General features: G+C 43.5%; 1 protein-coding gene across 1 annotated transcript; it reads left to right on the top strand.

Annotated features, from left to right (window-relative positions):
• Window positions 1-18,923, top strand: si:dkey-32e6.6 (extracellular matrix protein 2). The gene is made up of 10 exons (XM_061218739.1): window positions 1-157; window positions 236-319; window positions 761-975; window positions 1,524-1,956; window positions 2,355-2,470; window positions 4,098-4,230; window positions 4,820-4,977; window positions 5,381-5,520; window positions 15,799-16,125; window positions 17,535-18,923. Exons 1-10 carry the CDS (start codon window positions 1-3, stop codon window positions 17,710-17,712), a joined length of 1,941 nt encoding a protein of 646 aa, XP_061074723.1. The 3' UTR covers window positions 17,713-18,923.
• The last annotated feature ends 1,146 nt before the right edge of the window (window positions 18,924-20,069 follow it).

Below are 20,069 nucleotides of genomic sequence, written 5' to 3'. Positions count from 1 at the left end.
ATGTACAGGGCTGTGCTGGTGTACCTGAGCGTGTGTGCCGTAGCCTCGGTTCTGGGTGGGAAGCCGCAGATGAGGAGGGAACCGAAGGCTAGGGGCACCGGCGACCCGGCAGCGATGGCGGCGGACGCTCCTGCCCCCAGCGGAACTCCCCCCGCAGGTGAGTGGAAACTCCAGGACCAGTGTAGAACCGGACACCCACACTGCGTGATGTAACCTCCATGTGTCTGTGTGCCAGGGAGCGCAGACCGTTGCCTGGTGAAGGGGATCTATCTGTTTGAGGGAGCGGAGTGGTCTCCTGAACCGTGCTATGTGTGCCACTGTGAGAGAGGAGTTCCAAACTGTCGCTCTACTCCGTGCACTAATGGTGGTAAGAATGCATCTGCATTCCTCATAGGGGTCATCACCTCATATAATAATGAGATCCGATTACAATCACTGGACATGGAATCATTTCGTTAGGAAATGCATTACAATAATTTTCTTTCAAGGAATGTTTGAAAAATGAATCCATTAGAGCATTTCGTGGAAGATCTGACTGCAATAATAGGTCATCAAACTGGGATAGCTTAAATTTATACAGAAAACATTGATTGTGATTGCTGGTATTATTGTGCAATGAGTGCTGTTATTTCATAATGTGTGTCCATGTAAACATGTAATTTAAAATCACTGTTTTTGATGACAAGCTGACCAAAGTTTATGTCAACATGTTGGTGGTCGAAGTTCCAGCCTCACTTGGTTTGTGTTCCTTCTCTCTTAGCTCCACAGGCCCCCCAGTCCTCAGCCCACAGGAAGAGGGTCCAGGGTCAGCTCCGAAAACCTGTGCTGAAGGTGGGGGGCAAGACTGGGGGGAGGAATGGCAAAAGGGACGATGGCAGTACTAGACTGCAGCTAGCAGCTGTGCCTCCTGTCACAAGGACTGTGGCAGAGGTCAAGTATAAGAAGCAAGAGTTGGGATCTGTTTCAGTAAAGAAGGTGAGTAGGGCTATGTGTGTAGGACTCGCTCATAAATCAGGGGAAAGTGGCAGTTTTTGAAATGCCTTTTCCCCCCATTTTATTTATTTTCCAAACTAATAAGACGAAAGGTAAGAGTCCTATTGCTGGAACATCCTCCAGCAGTTTGTGTAGGTGCACATTTTGGATCCTCCGAAACTCATGCAGTCAGATGGCAATGATTAGCTCTTTACTGTATGAGCAATGAGTCTGTGAGTTACTGTAAACTGAAACCCTCCCTCCCTCGGGATGCAGTGGGATATTACACCTTACTGCATGGAGCTTCCGGCCATAGCTGATAGTTATAGGTAGGCACTATCAGTTTATAACTGGTTCTGATTGGTCATAGTTGTGCCCCTGGCAAACTAAACCACACTAATCTAGGGGGATCCAATAAATATTTTCCTTTGTGTGGTGAGGGTCTAGCTGGTGCGATTCCTTTTATAATTAATTTGTTCACTTGTACAGTCACTGTGATTGTCAAAGGAGTGTTCTTTAATGCATTTCCTTTGTGCAAATCCCTGGGTCAGGTGCCGAAGGCGGTGCCAGCCCTCTGGAGGTCACAGGAAGCTGAGGGGAAGGTGCTGAAGGCCAAGCCCTCCACCAGAGTCAGTGTTAGCACCATGGCAATGAAGAAAGGTCTTAAAGAAAAGAAAAGGCTCAAGGCCAAAGATGAGGACGACGATGAGGAGGATGATGACGATGAGGATGATGATGAAGAAGAAGAGGAGGAGGAGGAGGAGGCGGAGGCGGAGAATGGGAAGGAAGAGGAGGAGAAGGAGAGCCAGACCACCCCACCGCCCGCACGCTTTCCCGGAGCATCACCCCTAAACAGGACCAGCTTCATGGAGTCCCTCCCGGCTGGGTGCATCCTGGCGGAGTCTCTGATCGCCTGCGGCAGTGTGGGCATGGCCCACCTTCCCATCATCACTGACCTCGGGGTCAAAACCCTCTACCTGGCAGGTAAATGCTGGTGGGAGATGGAGGGGCATGTCTGTGACTTACTGTAAGCATAGAGGACTAATTAGACACAGCCAGGTTCAACCTTGCCTTGGCTAAACTGTCCTTTGGTATAGTCAGCCAACAGCATACAACATGCATCTAAATCAGTGGTCCTCACTCCTGGTTCTGGGGAGCTGCAGAGCGTGCTGGCTTTTGTTGTTACTCAGCGCATTATTGATCGATAAAAATAGTTAATTACATAGTTTCTTGGGCCTGAATTGGTTGCTGATATTAAGGCAAAAACAAAAACCACCACACCCTGTGGCTCTCCAGGAGGGGCAGTGAGGACCATCGATCTAGATCCTTTCCTATTGTATGATTTCATGCTGCTGTATGTGGAAGTAACCACAATTTTTCAGATAATAGAATTGGTAAACTGCCATTCCGGGGCCTCTCTGGACTTCCCAATCTGGAATGGCTGGATCTGAGTAAGAACAAGCTGGAAGATTCCTCCCTGAGCTCCTCCATCTTCCGGGTGAGTCTGCGGAGGGACGAGATGAGTTTCTCTCTGAAAACCTGTTACTGCGCACGGTTTGAAAAAGAGCCGAGTGCTGTGCTTTTCTCGAATGTCTCGACAGCCAATGTCCTTGCGCTCTTGTGTGGCAGGCAGCAGTCTCTCGGCTATCCTGTGTTCAGTGTGATTTGGTCTGCAGGCGCCGGGTGGGTGGAGCTGCCACTCATCCTGGGCAGCTGCACAACTTGGCATAGCGGGCAGACACACCAGGCCTGAGTCAGTGCCATGCTGTGGTTGAGGGGAAAAAAACAAATCATTGTGGGTCAGTGAGGAGACTGTTTCTAAAAACAGAGCAAATATTTTGGGTGGGTGTCCATATGTGCTGTCCGTGGTCCTTCCTTCCTTCCCAATGGAACAGCACTTAAAGTTCCCACTGAAGTGCAGCCACCTGGGGTGTGTTCATCAGCCACTAATGACTTTGTCTCTTCATGGAGAGTGCTATTCCCGGCCTTGTGATGCACCACAGCAGACACTGAAGAAGGTCAGAAAACCACTTCAACATTTGTGTTATAAACAAGGTGGTCCCTCCAGACACCTTGGCCAATTTCACCATCCCTCCTCTTTTAAAGTGACAAAATAAATCTCTCCCTCTCACGTCTCCACCGATTTGTGATTAGCATCCTGGCAACAAAATGGCTGCCATTCATGAATTATGTGGTAGTATAATTTCCCTTGCCAAATGTAAAGAGCTTTGAGAACCATGAAGGTTATGAAGAATCATATAAATGCAATCCATTAGTTTTCGTTTTTGCATCACAGTGTGATCTGTCATGGAACCTTATGTCCCAGGAGCACCTGTGAATTTATTTTCAGCAAAAGCCATAAAGTTTACTGAAGCATCAAAACTTTACTGAGGCTGCTCTGGCTGCTGATGGCCTCCTGACGTTACGCCAGTGGAACCATCTGAATCCCAGAATAAATGTATCAAACCACCAGAAGAAACCACGCCCTTGTGGAGTATGACAGCAGATGTAAGGTGTGGACAGATCCTGACAAATCACAGGGTCGGCCAAAGATGAATCTATGAGCAATGGCAGAAAGTTCTGGATGCCTCACAAACTGCAGTCCCTTGGGAACATGACTCCATTCCAAAATTAGGAACAAATACATCATTTATTACAGCATTAACATCCTTGGTTCCTCCAAATGAGAGGTCTTGGGAAAGCGGCTGTTAAGTATGAATTGTTTATTGTGGTTGTAACCTGATACTGTTCATGGCACTTCTGAATATAATTTGGAATATATACAGTACATATACTGTGTGTGTGTGTGTGTGTGTGTGTGTGTGTGTGTGTGTGTGTGTGTGTGTGTGTGTGTGTGTGTGTGTGTACACACACACACACACACACACACACACACAATATAAACATCATAAATCCTTGTTTGAGCTGACTTTCTGCTAGGGTCAAACTACTTAACTGAAGTTTAATAAACCTTGATTTCAAATATCCTTTTTGACACTAACTTCTTAAACAACCAGTGGTGATAACTGAAACACAAACTGTGATGTGATCCATGCAGCAGAGAAATCCTGTGAGGCCATTGTGACATTTGCATATTTTCACAGTCCGTCCTTAACTTTTTTCAGAATCTAACGAGGCTGAGGAGGCTGAACCTGGATGGAAACGGTCTAACCAAGATCCCACCACTGCCACCATCTCTAGAGGAGCTCAAGATTAATGACAACAAGATAAAGAGCCTCACTCCTCACAGTTTCAGAGGTATGTGTGTGCATCTAGATTGGCTGTGTGTTTGTGTTGCTCACTGTATAAATGCAGACACACAGACACACACAGGCTTTTGATGCAAACAGGTTCAGTCCAGTGAAAAGGATGACATGAGTGGTGCCATATTTTGGAGGAAGAGGTTTTCATTTTAATGATGGACTCAGTGATACAATCAATGCAAATTCCCACTGCTCAGGCCAAAGTAATGTTTTTGGAATTTGAATTTGGCAGCCTAAAGATACTTACAAGTGTTTATCACTTTACTCTTTACAATACTCTTGAGCTTTTCTTAATGTGTGTAGAATGTGCTCATTCCTACGGAAGTCTGGTACATGGGGATGTCCAATTCCTCTGACAGTTCTTGAAGCATTTCAGTTGAAGATCTCTGTTATGCAGTGCATTGTGATATTGCAGAATGTCAGCATGGTTGTGAACAGCGATATCTGTATAATGGGATCTTTCATTGAGCAGTATCATCTCTTTGAGATGCTGTTTTTAACAGCATAAGTATATTATGCCAGTACACCGGGTGGGTAACCGTGTGAAACGTGCCATGCTGGGGTTTGGGTGTGGCTCCCCTCAGGTCTGTCCAAGCTGCTGACTCTGGAGCTGGAGGGTAACGGTTTCCATGACGGGAACGTCTCCCCCCTGGCCTTCAGGCCCCTCCGGGCTGTTATCTACCTTCGGCTGGACAGGAACAAGTTTCGGGGTCTGCCGTCCGGGCTGCCCCCATCGCTTCAGGTCCATGAAAGATCATCTCAGTGAAATATATCATTTTTGTGATCGGTAACTACTGTATCACACAGTAGGGGCCTATAATGTCAGTATTTTACACTGGCCGTGCATGTCATGGTTCCCTTTTGGCTTCCATCACAAAAACACTAATGTGCAGATTTCCTGTAGGGTGCAGCTTGTATGATTCATTGTATACACTTTTTCAGTCATTGCGTATAAGCTGTGATTTATTAAGGATCTAAATTATGAAATCAATACTAAATGCATTTTTCCCAAGATTGTTATGTGGTGTCAGGAACAGCACTTCAAGAGTGTAGAATACAAATGTTCAGTACCTGATGTTCACTAAGGCTGCCAGGGGCTCGCAGCACAACATTTGGAGCGCTGAACACTCTGTCTGTGTGTCCAGGAACTGCACCTGTCGGAGAATCGGGTGGAGGAGGTGCGCGAGGGGATCCTCAACAAGTCTCTCCAGCTGAAGGTCCTGGATCTGAGCCACAACCGGATTCGCGAGGACCGCATCGCTCCTCGAGCCTGGATCCACCTGCCGTGAGTGTGACCGCGCCGTTACCGTGACCGCGCCGTTACCGTGACCGCGTCCTTACCGCTCAATGTTTCAACATATGGTCCTGTCCAGGGTTACTCTGTTGAATCGTCAATCCGTTTCATTGGCTTCCTTCGGCCTGATGTGCTGTGGCACTCACGTCAGCTGCTCTTTATCGCTTGTTCAGGACCAGTACAGCACACTGGAGATGAGCCAGATGAGTCACTCTCCCTGCATTATAACGTGCTTTGAGATACTTAAACCTTGGGATGGAAGGAACAATATAAATGATTAATTAATGCATTAATTTGACTAGTAGCAATTTGCTTTCTCATAGCATTTGTTAAAACAAAGGTGTACCTTTTTGTTCCAGTTGTATTATTTCTATCCCTTAGACATTCTCATGCGATTGCCATTGTTTCTTTCCACTTAGTCAAGGTGACTCATTTCTGTTCAATGCTGAAGATATAGTATTTGCTGCATTAGTAGAGAAATGAAAGGCTTAATGAATTAATACTCTCATCAACTAACGAGCTGGCCATTTTTCTGTGTTAATGATTTTTTCTGTGGTCAGCACACACATTTTTTAAAAGCAGAGCACGAGGTCAAACCACTGTGCTTTCTGGAGTCTATAATAAAATGGGAAGTGAGGTTTGTTTGAATCTCAATATTTCATTTCAATACTAATATTTCATGAATGAAACTATTTAGGTGGTGTACTGTACTGTGTATACTTTGGATCAATGAGATGGTTTTGATCTTTGTATACAGACTACACTCTAATGCAAGAGACAGTGTGTTAGTTTTTAGATTTTACTGTAGGTGAAGACATCCTTCACGGTTAGTCTGTAATGTAATTTCTCCACCAACCACAAGAGGGAGCAGTGCTCCTACCGTTTCCTGTCAGACTCTCTCAGCGTTTGTTTTTTAGCGCTACTGCTAAAAAAACAGGAAGACATTTTTATTATACTTGGAGGTGATTTCCGTTAAGATTATCAAAATAGTAAGCCAACAGTAAATTTTACATTGTAGTCATTTGACAGATGCTTTTAATCCAAAGCGATTTACAAGTACAAATATTTCCTTTTTTTGCTTGATGACTAGTCCAGCTGTTGTGATATTTATTGTAATTATCTCCATATTACAACCAAGCAAACAAAACTGACAGGTGATTAGGTGACAGCCGATTGCATGCCCATGGCAACACCTGGAGGCATTTAAACATATGCTTAAAAAAGAATGATTGATGAGCCTGAATGGAGATGACAGTGCAATCTTTGTGGGGTCATACAGTATGCCTGATTTGTTCAAATATTGTCAATTCCTGTGGGTGTTTGTTGCCATGGGGTCCGTGAGAATCTTGCTGGGGTCTTCAGTGCATACATACGTGCATTGTGGGGATGGATGTCACTGAATTCTTCAAAATGTGCTCAGTTGCCATTGCGATTGAAAGAAGGTAAAATAAGCTGGTAAACAGACCTCAGCACTCAAACCGCGCTGTGACTGTAGAGAAGCTTAGGGTCAGACTATGTGATTTCAGCTGCTAGCTTGGGTTGTGGAAACAGCTGTTTATCACCAACTTTGGCAATGATTTTGTGTTCTAAATTTAGTGACATGAAAACTTGCTAAATATAACTACTTCGATAGCACCACCAAGAACAACCTCCATTATTCTTGAGCACAGCATACCACAGAGCACACGCCCGTGCAATTCTGGATGAATGTTGTAGGACTAATTGTTTATTTTTGAATCACCACCACAGAAATAATCACCAACAACAGTATTTACTTTTAAGGTGTGCTGCTGATATGTGCTGCTGATATGAGCTGGGCCATGCCATGAATTCAAGAAAGAATATATTTTCAAAGCATAGCTTTTAGATAACAAAGATGGTGACAACATATATGATCCTAACACTGCACATGTATGCATACAGTATGTGTGCAGACGCACACTGTCCCATGTAAAATGGGTGAATGTGCAAAACCCAGTCTGATGCAGTTCCAAGTATCCACTGGCAACCTTTCCTATCACTTTCCAGAAATGTAATTAGTTTGCTGAGAAGCATTGAATTATGGGGACCCTGAGATTTGGCTGCAGAACGATGGCATCAGTCCTGGATCTGATGCCACTGAAGTCAAGAGAGTGCTGGTCTTCCTGCCTAATCAAATTCTATATTTTTCAGATAATTTTCATGCCACCATAAAATATATATTTTTTACATTTCAGAGTGAGGGCCTCCTTTACACTTTTTTGTTTGTTTAATGGAATTCTTCCAGCCATGTTCCAGTTTAGTTCCCTGACCTATCGTATATGCTGTGCCCATTGCTTAAGGTTTTTCATAGTTGGATGATTTAAAGAATATGGGGATTTGGACGGGAAACAGGGCGACTAGTGTGATTTATACTCCCTTCGCAGACCTTTCCATGTCTCCTCAATCCCCACGGTCCAGTGTGTGCAATGTTGGTCTATGATGATGATGATGATGATGATGATGATGAGAACAACAGTAATTCCATTATTTAATGTAGCCTATTATAGTATGTGTCAATACCTGGCAGTATGATTTTATTGCGCAAGGACCATTGAAGAGACCATTAAGTGAAATTAATGAAACTCCAGAGCATTCGGGAGGCTGGGTAAGTCCGGCCCTGCTCCCGCCCTCAGGGGCACCCTGGGAGGTTTTATTTGACCGTGTGTCCTGAGGGCTTGTGAAACTCTTGTTCACCCCCAGTGCGCGGTCAAGTGTTGCAGATGAATGTACCACTCGGTTCGTTGGATCACACGGTGTGATCTTGGGCCGCCTGCCAAGTCTTTGGGGTCCGTTTCTGAACACTTAGGAGAGGACAGAGAGGAGAAACTGCTCCAGTGAGATGCGGACATGCCACAGGGGACACACACCTACACACTTCAGAACACAAAATCCAAGAAGACGGAGTGGGATGGAGCAAGTATAACGCTGTTCAGAGCGAGGGAATGGCAGGATAGCAGCCCCCTGCGAATGTGGACCCCACAGAAGAATCGGCTAAGCGCAGACCTACCTCTGCGGCCATGGGGAGTGATAACAGAGTGTAGGTTTTCAGATTTCACAGTGTTCTTCCGCTAAGGAATATGGAGGTGTTCTGTACACTGCACATCTGGAAAGGAATACCCACTCTACCATAAAGAACTTCTGCACACTGGCCTCTGATGCATCCCTATTTACTCTTGGACAAGCATATTTTTCTAATAGAGCTGTGGATCTTTAACCCATTCTGGACTAAGGCGCCCTATAGAAAACCCATAAAAATGCCTAGGAATCACAATGCATTTCAATGGTCATGTGTCTGGAGTCGCGGTCATGTGTCTGTTAGGGGAGTGTAACGTGCTGGTCGCATCCGCCCATCAGGGGTTAATGTAGGTATCATTTGAAGCAGGTGGCTTGATCATCAGGATATGCTACTGTTATCTGATCATGCAAATCTACCTCTGGAGAAAGACATTGAGTTTCACTTTGCTCGAGCAGGGTTTGCACATGGTCTGATTACTTGGGTCTCTGCTTCTTAGGTGAAAGCTGCCCCCTTAATGCCCCCAGGTTCTTTCAAAAATACATTTTCAAACCAGTGCCCGAAACAATGTTGATCCACAGTCTGCAAGCTATACATTCTCCGTAAAATGAAAAGACAAGTGTTTGTTTTTTGATAGCGTGTCCAGTGTGGACATAAGTTGGATTGTGTTGCAGTGCAATAAATCCAAGCAGTCTGTCAGGAGCCAGTGGGGTGCATTTCTCATGCTGTAAATGTGACCCCCAGAGTTTCTCTGAGGCTAACCGGAGACATTGTAATGCCTCGGGTTTATGAGACGCAGAAAAGGTTTGGGTCCACTGGAATTTGTGTGCCCAGCTGTAGTTGACACTAAAGTCTGCGGTTTTTTCCTCTTTTCTCTGGAGGAATGTGCACTCTGTAGGGCTCTGTGAGTGCTGGGTGAGATTGTAACACTTTCATTTGGTTTACTTAAGAGCTTTCCAAGAACCACAGCGGTCATGTATAGAATGAGATTGCAGTCACTCATGTCCCCCTTGAGGATGGATAAGAGAGGGTCTCTGCCCAATCCCCACTCCTCTTAATGGAGAAAATTCCACTGGATGTGAGGGCTTGTGATCGAAAGCCCCATAGTGCTAAAGCGGACCCTAGTGGTCTTGTTTTCCCTGCCTGCGTTTTTACTGCATTTGTTTCCAATTAGGAGAGGGAGCAGAGACCGAATTCGAACGGGATTAGAAGTACTGTTGTAGGGGTGAAGTATTTGTGGTGGTGGAAGTGGTTTTGTTCATAGTTTTTGGGGGGGGTTGTGAAGGGGGGGGGGGGGGGGGGGGTTGGGGGGGGTTCGCTGCAAGGCCAAAGGAGTGGAACTTGCTCTGTGTCTGAATCATATTAAAAGTTATGGTAGCGCCTAAGTACATGCATTTTTTGTAGATGCCTTGAATTGGTGAATAAATATGGTGATGAAAACGGTATAAAAGGGAAGGGACTTCAGGAAGCTCTGGATTTTTACGAGGTCTTTATCGTGGTGTTATTGGTGTTATTCTAACCACTTACTCAGCACATCAAAATGCCAAGTGTGTTGACAAGGGATTCTTTCCCAATCTGCTACTCTGGGAAGGAAGTTCCCTGTTCCAAAGACAGCAGACCAATGGAAATAAAGAAAACAGAAGATTGTATTAAAGTATTCTAGAAATGTTTCGCACTGCAAATCTTTTTTTAATGGTGGCAAATGAGTGAGTGTTCTGTTGAATGGTGTCCTGGCTTCAGGCCGGATGCAGGTTTTATAATGGCTTACATAAAGAGTCTGACCCTTGGGGGAGAAACTGTTACCACCTGCAGAACTAAGAGGATGTGGACTGAAGGCCCACACCTTTGTTCAGATTAAGGAACACCACTGTTCAGACCTCTATTCACATTATCAACAGTTCCACAGTAGAATGCTAAATGAACTTGCAAACCGATCAGGCTTTCCATAACCATAAAGCACATTAAACTTAAATCATTTAAAGTGACTCTGTGGAATAACACCGCTGTCATAATGCAGGGCTGTATGAAGAAACATTGCATATCACCGGCTTGCCTGTGTATGGAAAAAAAGGTATTGTTCTGTCATGCAGTTAAGCTAATTTCAGATTGCAAGATGCAAGAGGCTGTGCAGTGAAACCATTTTAATAGTCAGCTGGCCCAGAGTTCTTTGAATGTACGAATGTAAACATCTGGCACTTGTGATTTAATTAAATTGAGAATAAATATTCTAAAGGCATTTAAATCATGCTAATTTTCTTTGTGTGTGTTTGTGTGTGCGTGGTGACCGTGTGTGTGACCTTTGCTTTCGGTTCCTGAATATCAGTGAAATGCAGAATAATATGAACCCTGAGAAAATGGCACATATCTGTCCCCTTTAAGAGCCATGTCATTTCAGCCGTGGTTATATAACCGTCATTATGTAACAGAATTTGGCTCTGTTGGCAAGTGCAGCGGTGTGGTGATGGGTTAGTTTGGCTCCTGGTTCGTTTTCGCACATTCTGCCCTGAGGGCCTTTGTTCACGATTCTCCTTGATCCTGTCCCTGCTGCTTCTCCTGGAGAGTGTGGTGATGTGTCTGCTGTCTGTCTGTCTGCTTTACTTTACATTTTAGGAACATTACGTTTAACAACAGTTCAGTAACTTTCTGATGGAACAAAAGTATTTTTAAAGCATCATTTCTGAATTTATTTGTAAGTATTCTCAGTGATGAGTGTTTGTTTGTGTGTGTGTGCATGCGTGTTTATTTGTTCATGTACTGTATGTGCGCGTGCACACGAGTGAAAGTGGGCAGTGTTTGTATGGATATGTATGTTCACCATTAGACGCAGTTAGCATGCATGTTCACTCAGAGTGGACCTCCAGCTGACTGACTTATGCTAAGACAGACCATGCATTTTCTGGGCCACCATCATTCACAATTGGACACAATTTCTCTTTTATACAACGTCAAATTAAAAACATGTGGAAGTGAACATAATTAAGACCATTCAACTGTCAGCATTTTTCTGAACCGTGGGAACGCTGGTATTATCTAAAATGACCAAATACCCTGCTGTATTGCTGTCTCCTGCTATCTTTTTCTTATGTCAAATCTTCACGGTGGCGTGAGGCAAAAGTTGTTTCTTTTCAGTTAAAGAGAAACTTGGATGTTTGGGAAACAAAATGGGCTCCAGCTTTTGTTCTTGACTCAGAGCCGTCTTAAGGATTTCTGCCACCTCTGTGTTGCGGTTGGCTCTCCTTCTGCATGCCCCCATGATGCCCAGTGCACCATAGGCTTTGCTGAGGGACTGCCCTGCAAAACCTCTCCAGCCTACTTCCATGGGCAAGCGCTTTGCTTTCCAGCCTTGCCTTTGACCAGCCCTGCTGTCCAGCCTGTGTGACTGATTGCTGGTTATTGTCTCTCTGCCTAAATGGCAGACTCTTATCAAGGAGTAATTAGGCCTGTTCAACACTTGTTGGTAAGAGACTGTGTTATAACTCTGTTGATGTAAGAGAGCAAAACAATTGGAAGGGAAGTTGAGCATTAGAAAAAGCTAAATGTACATTTCATTCAAGTTACATAAAGGTCAGTTAATGTTTTCTAACGTACACCTAAAATGTGTTGTATGTGTTTACATATGCCTGTGTTATACCTGCACCTCTCTCCATACCTCAGCTCTTAATAAACGTTTTATAGTTGCGGTATATTAATATTGTGCAACTCAGTTGAACAAACAATTGGCATAGTTCTGGTAACTGTTGAATTTGGTGGTCCCTAAATACCCCCCAGTCTTTTTCCACATTTAAGGCACATCAATATGGATAAGTGCATAAGTGTATGTTTGTGTGTATGTTTATGCAAGTTATTATTGTACGATAAGTGAGGAAGGCTGGTTATTTGAACTGTCCGCAAGTCTCAATGACAATCAGATGGTGTCTATTGGCATACAGCAATGCTCATGCCAGTCTGGGCACAGACATCACAGGAACAATGGCTTGTCTACATGGAATAAAATTCAGTTTTTCCACAAACACAGTCCATCATGCTCTGGCCCAGGCAGAGGCACTGGCCTTTTAATCACATTTTTATTCCAATTTTCTTTTTTCTCCTGTTTTGAAATCTCCCATTGTATTTGTAGAGCCATCTCATCAACATCTTTGCCAGCTCTCTCATTTGAAGCACAATCTGTCAGCCACCCCTTTTTCACTCTGCAGTTCACCAGCTGAGCTGTGTGGCCATTGTATTGGAGTAGAGTGTAGACCTGCAGTTAGGTGTGCCCAATTAACCAGAGTCACACTTTCAGATACATGAACAATCGCCTGACCCCCTAGGGTGGTTCTTTGGCTGAAAAGATGTGGGATAGCATACATATGTGCTATAGAAGCTTTTTTTAATCTCCCTATGGGGTAGAAAATCCAATAAAGGGAGGAAGCTTGTGGCTGATGTGGTTTAACTGCAGGCGTGGGTAGTTGAGTAACCTTGCAGCGCAGTGGGTCGGTGAAAATAATCATATTTCAGAATAAAAAAACACAAACCCAGTGAATGCACCGAGGGAGAGAGAGCAGATATTAGATACAGTTTGTGATGTGTGGTAAATCAGACCAGATGCAGGTCCTCCCCAACAATGCTCTTAAAAGAAGGGACTCCTTTACAGGGAGAGAATGTTCCAGTAAATAACCTGGTCAACCAATTACCACACAAATGCCTTTCATTGCTGCTTCACATAAATACGTTTGTTAGACTGAAGCAAACAGGAGTGCTATAGGTGAGATTTATTTCACAATTGGGGCTAACTGTGTGATGTTACAGCCAGTCTGGCACCATCCTTCATTTATGAAATTACTCAACATTCCACAACGCTTTTCATGAATTTGAAGCTTCAAACGATGTTCCTCTTTCCTGCTGTGCCCAGTGCTGCAAGCTTGCAGGAGTGGCATCTGTCCCGTCGACTCTCTGAAGTCTGGGTGTATGTTTAAGGGCTTTATAAGGCTTTAATGAGCTACTGTGGCCTAGGGCACAGTGCTGGGGAATGCACATGATGACCTTTGACCTTTTACTGATTGCACTGTTACCATTTACTATTCTGTGAGGGCCTGTTCAACAAGATCACTGGGCCTGCAGCGTAACCATATGAGATATTAGTATGTTTTATCTTTTGTCCATCCAATACTAATCATTTTTTAATCCATGGAAATATCGGGAATATTTATTTTAATTATAGTTTCAGAAATCAGAAACATTTTTTATTCTTTATCTTTACGTTTTAACAATTATTAAGAGCAAAAATGTTTAGCCCTCTGATTTGGCATAACACAACACTACAACTTGTGGGGAAGAATTTGGGATGGGAAGTATCAACATAAAAATATGTTTTTTCTTTACTGAATTATGTTAGTATCTGCATCTTTGAATATTGTAGTTTGGCAATATATCATCTTTCTTCAGATACATACATACAGGCTCTTATGTTACCGTCTACTATGTAGGTAGAGCTTGAACAGCTATAGACTACAAGTTAATAAAGTAAATACATTTTAACATTATCTGGCTTGCAAATGATTCTTCCAATAGAAATGCGCTGTACTGTTTTTGCTGGCTGACTATATTGTATCACACAGTCAAACATTACGTCCATGCCACTGAACTGCAGCTAATGTGTCATTTCTATACACCAAGTTGTTAGTTTCACTTTTTCCCATGTGACTGAAAATTCCATATATTCCTGGAAATAGATTCCCTTAATAACTGACTGGGAATATTCCCTCCCTGTGCGACCCTACAGAGCCCTCAAGGACTTCACTGCCTCCAACCCAGACTTGACCCGAGCCTAGGCAAATTATTTCCTCTCATAACTGACCCCAATCTGACCCAAGGCACAATGAATAACAAGCAACATTTTATACCAGCCATTATTTTTTTTATTTCTCATGAATTTGTTTTAGAAAACACTGTAGCACACTACTTTATTGACAACTAGAAAATATTAGGCTGGTAAAATGAATTGTACATCTGAAGCTTGATGTCCGTTTTAACTAGTGAGAAGTGCTACCATACACATTGTCACTGCATTTCAGTGATAAATCTTAAGCTTATCTCGGCACAAAATCAGTCCCTCCTGTTAACAGAAAGTGCTTAATCTATCTCATGGGGACAGTAAAGATCCAATATCATGTGGGCTCAAAAATAAATTACAGTGGCAAATTATCTCCAGCGCTGCTTTGTTCTCATTAAGATTCAACATAATTTATGAGTTTATTATTCTGCCCTATCCAGGTGACATCATTTATTTTACGGTGGAAAGCTTATGCAGATTATGTCAGTCATTATGATCTGTTGTTAATTGAATCCCATAACTGACTTGAATGACTGCGTGTCCAGCTGTTTCCAATCAGATCAGTAAGCTATTATGCTAATGTTCATGTAAACTTTAAACATGGCAGGGATTCGGCTGTTTAATAAAGGGTTTTAATCTATATTATGTACAGCTCCTCTAAGATTTCCTCCTCCATCTTGAAGGTTGTGTCTTTGCTCATCGCTTTTGTATAATGTGGTCTTGCATTGCCTGCTGGCTCATTTAACTAAGCTGTGGGGTCAAGAATGAACCGCAGGGTCTCTGATTCAATCCAGGGCCTCTGAATGAACCCCAGGGTCTCTGATTGAACCCCAGAGTCTCCTATTGAATCCAGGGTCTCTGAATTAACCCCAGGGTCTCTGATAGAATCCAGGGTCTCTGAATGAACCCCAGGGTCTCTGAATGAATCCAGGGTCTCTGAATGAATCCAGTGTCTCTAATTGAATCCAGACTGTGTCAGTGCTGACTGTAGGCAGTAGCTCCATTGGGTGATGTGCCCACCATGTTGCCCGGAGTATGGGAGGGTTCAGTCAGTCAGGTCTGTGTTTCCTCACTCTCTAGCGACCCCTGCTGGTTAGTTGGGCATCCCTGGGTTGCAAAGCCAAAGCCCCTTGGAATTTGGGTGGAGCCACTTCAAATTGGGCTTGGGACAGAAAGGAAAGCCACATATGAAAGGTTTTCCTATGACTCGATTCCTACGATTTTATGTGAGCTTAGCTGTAGTCTGCAGTGGGAAAAGAAATAAACTGTTCACCAAGTGCTTTGGAGGACAACTGCAGATATCTACACTCAGTTCAGCGGTGGGGGTTGCAGTTGCTGCAGTTGCAGATAGTTGGAATACAAATTATTATTCGGTTTTAAATGTTCTTACATGGCCTTCTATGTATTCCTCTTGAATTCCCAGTAAGTTGGAGGCCCTGGATCTGTCCCATAACAAGCTGGTCCATGTGCCATCCTTCCTCCCGTTCGCCCTGCGACAGATCTTGCTGCACCACAACCAGATCGAGCGCATCCCCGGGTACGTCTTCGGCCACCTGCGGCCGGGCCTGGAGTCCCTGCACCTGTCCCACAACCGGCTGGTGGCCGACGGCATCCACGGGGTGTCGTTCCTGGGCCTCTACCGCACACTGACCGAGCTGCTCTTGGACAACAACCTTCTGCGGTCCATCCCTAGAGGCCTCCTGCTGCTCAGGAACCTGCAGCTCCTCAGACTCAACTATAACTTCATCAGGTACCCGGCTCCACCTGCTCCACCTCTCTGCTCCACCTGTTCTACCTCTTCCACCTTCACTCAACCTACACTCTGTCTGCACTCTACTCTACTCTTTTTTATATTACTTTTTATTTTTCATTGACAACTTGTTGCCTGTAGGGGGAACTTTGACATCTGGCTGACTTATGCCTATCATACTCTGGTGGATCAAAGCCAGTTGTCATCTACTACTGTGGGCTCCAGGTCAGAGTTGATATAACAAGCTTCTTTGCAATAGATCAGATGGATTTCCTGTACTTGGAGTGAATGATTTTACAGAGTGCATCAATCTTATTAATGTTGGACTGAATGTCCACATTAGATTTTTTTCATAATGCATAATGTAGTTTAAGGATTTATTTGGCAATAATAAAAGCAGTGCATTCATAAATGCTACCAAAAATTGGCTGTGCGTGTTTTTAAGACCAATTAGTAACTAGCAGAACTGAGATTAGGAGCAGGAAAGTGGAGAATCAGAGCTGTATGCAGAAGTGTCAGGAGGCAATAGAGAGTTTAAGGTTTAAAAGGTCCACCGTGGTGCATCCAGATGGAGCAGTTGTTCTCTCCTGGTTGGGAGTCGCATCCTGGCCATACCAGTGCGGACTGTGACCCCACAACAGCAAATGATTCGTCATGATCTCATCCAGGGAGACGCCGGTTCAGTCAGTGGGTGTTCCCTCGTCACATCTAACAATGAAACTTCTCCTCCTCCTGCCAGATTGGGCACCTCCCATGTACCTGTGCTGGCTATGCATGGATTGTATTCCTTTGATGCACTAGCTGTGCAGCACAGCTGGTGGACTGCAGAGGGAAAAGAGAGTGTGTGCTAATATGAACTCAAACTGGCAGAGGGCATTGGAGTATTGGAACCAAGTCCTAATGGTTATTCCAAACATTTTATGGAAAAATAAATGGCTTCTCAAAAATACTGATTGATTCAGTAAAATGCACTTCTAAAAAAATGATTGAAGTGAAAAACAATACGTTGTTTATAAGGGAGACCATTAAAAACATCTGCTCTATACCAGACAGAAAAGGCTGGGTAGGATTTGAGCCCAAAATGGGAAAAAGAACTCCCGAAGACGTACTGTAGAATAAGGTCACATCATTCCCAAGTCTCTCTCTCATCGGTCGCCCTTTGTTCAGTTCTGGATGCGGATCAGCGTTGACAGAACAGTCAAATATGACTGTCATATTAGCTCACAGTCATATTAACTAACGGTGCACAGACTGGATCTAAGATGTTAACTCATTTTCTATATTTACTGCTGCTCTTTAAAACGTAATATTGAAACCACGTGTTGAACCATTTTGTTTTAGCATGTGCCGGGTTGATTGATGGCGGATAAAGGCTGTGGCATGCTCTTGATTCTGCCCACCCCCTCCAGGTACATCCCACTGGATGCCCTCTGTGACACGCGAGTCAGCCAAGACTCCCCGCTGGTCTCAGTGCACCTGGAGAACAACCTCATCGACCGCCGCCTTATACCGCCAACTGCCTTCTCCTGCATCAAATCCTACCACAGCGTCCTGCTGAGGCCGCAGAGAGACGAGGAGGACGAGTAGGAGCTGCTCACCACGGTCCCCACCTCCTCTTCACCCTCTCCTCCTTCACCCAGCACAGCTGCTCTGTCCCCAATCTCACTCCCTGCGGACAGGCGACCACACCACAATAAAACACCGAACCAACAAATTCAGCTAATCGTGAACTAGGTTTCCATTAGCCTACGTTTATACACCTTCACAATGTTGATTCACAATGTAGCCAACATATTACGGTCTAATTAGGTAGTTCTGGAAAATTTGAAGTTGCTTGTCTTAATGTGTACTACAGAAAATGGCTGCATTAAAAAATTGACTACACGAATGTGTGTATGATTAATTCATTTGTCGATTACCACAAAGTAAGAGACTTGTGCAACATACCGTGTTTCCGGACATAAAAACTGCACAGGGGAAACCATTGCTTTAGCTTTCCCAGGAAAATTTGCTGCATTATTCTATTGGAAAAGCAGATTTATTGTTCACTGAAATACTAATTCAGGGAATTCCATGGAAGAGCTGATGCATTATGGTGGTCCTCCTGGACTGGAGTTAAATTGCCCAGGATTATGTAATCTCCCATCTCATCGCATCTCATCTCCTTTCTCATGCCTATTTATTCTCCTGTGACTTCCTCAACAACCCAAACCTCTTTTCACCACAAAGGTCTGTGGTAATATATGAGGAGTGATTAATCTCTCAGCACGCTGAGGTACAGCTCTGATTTATTACAGAAGAACGGACGTGTTTAATGAATCCCACTCTATGCCAAGCCCCTGTTCTCTGCCTCTTCTCTCACACTCTGCTCCTTCTCACTACGCTGGCTTTCAAACCACCACCCTCGCATCATTTGTTTTGCCATTTATGTTTTCCTGCTATGATTCTTATTCATACTAACAGCATTCTACAAACAGACGCATTACTATCAGTCTGAGTAGTACAATATGTTTCCAGTGTTGAACACATCCATTATTCAGTCATTGGGAAAACTGGGAGTGACAGTTGTAGATGGTATCATGACAACAATGAAGCTCCCTTTGTAGAATTTTTTTTATTTTTTTTTTATGATTGTGTCAACTGTCAATGCTAAGAATCTAATTTTGCGTAAAACTGTATGTGTGTGCACGTGTGAAAATATGGCATTTGTTTTACGAGTGTTACACATAGCTACCAATATTGTGACAAAGTGTGTATTCGTGTGGGTGGCAACTTACATTAAAGGATAAAATGCTGAATGTAATGGTGTCATTTTTTTAAAATAAGCACCATGTCTTTTGATGCTGCGCAGTGCATATTTCATTCTCCTACCTCTAAATTCAACAAACACATCTATGTTATAGATCCAGAGCATTATTTCCTGAGGGCCCATCACATTCACTTTGCATAACTGTCTATTTCAGATTTGTTGGTTTTCAGTATTGTGTGTGGCTATGTGCCATGTAACAATGAGCATATGGTTATCTCCATTTCTCTAAATATAGATTATTTCTCACCTTTCTAAATAGAAAGGCCCGAGACTTGAATCACATTAATATTGCCAACTGTAGCAATATATATCCTTCTTGCCAACTGATAAAGCAATAACCAGAACAAAAGCAATTACTAAGTATGAGAAACATACCCTTGATCAGTGGTCTGAACATGATCCTACCCTGTGTCACTTTCATTAGGGAAAGGCCTTATAAATTGGCACAAATGCAGTTGAAGAAATATTGACTATGATTCACTTCCTGGCTGGAGGAACCCTGTTGTTTTTCCATGGAACAAAGAGAACTTATTTTGAAAAAATGTCATGACGGGAATACGGGCCTGTTTTCAGTGACATCTGCAGCACTGTTTATCTGAGTAGACTGGTCTGTCCCAGGAGCCACCATCTTTCCTTACTGCCAGATGACCACTTTGCCTGATTGTTTTGGGATTCAGTTGTGAATATCAATTCATATCCATTCATTGTATGGATACAAATGCCTTGTATTTTGCTCCTGCCATAGTTGTCTTGTGTGTAACATAGGACAGATCCTATTCAGACCCATAACAAAACCTCAACATCTGTTTACATTGTCCTCTACATGTTACATTACATTACATTACATTATTGGCATTTGGCAGACGCTCTTATCCAGAGCGACGTACAACAAAGTGCATACCCATAACCAGGGATAAGTTTGCTGAAAGACCCTAGAGGGAAGTACAATTTCAACTGCTACCTGTACAAGAAAGATAAGGACGAGGGCCTTTTTTTTTTTTTTTTTTTTTTTGAGAACAAATAAACAAACAAACAGAGCAAAAGTGACCAAAGTGAACTATCCAAACACTGCTTACCTAGCCAACTAAAAATACCGATACACAAAGCACATCACAGAGACAACAATTAAGGTTCA

Source organism: Conger conger, chromosome 14, assembly GCF_963514075.1.
Source record: "Conger conger chromosome 14, fConCon1.1, whole genome shotgun sequence".
In the NCBI taxonomy this organism is placed as follows: Eukaryota; Metazoa; Chordata; class Actinopteri; order Anguilliformes; family Congridae; genus Conger; species Conger conger.
Note: the sequence above shows the minus strand (reverse complement) of the source record. Positions and strands in the feature narration are given on the sequence as shown.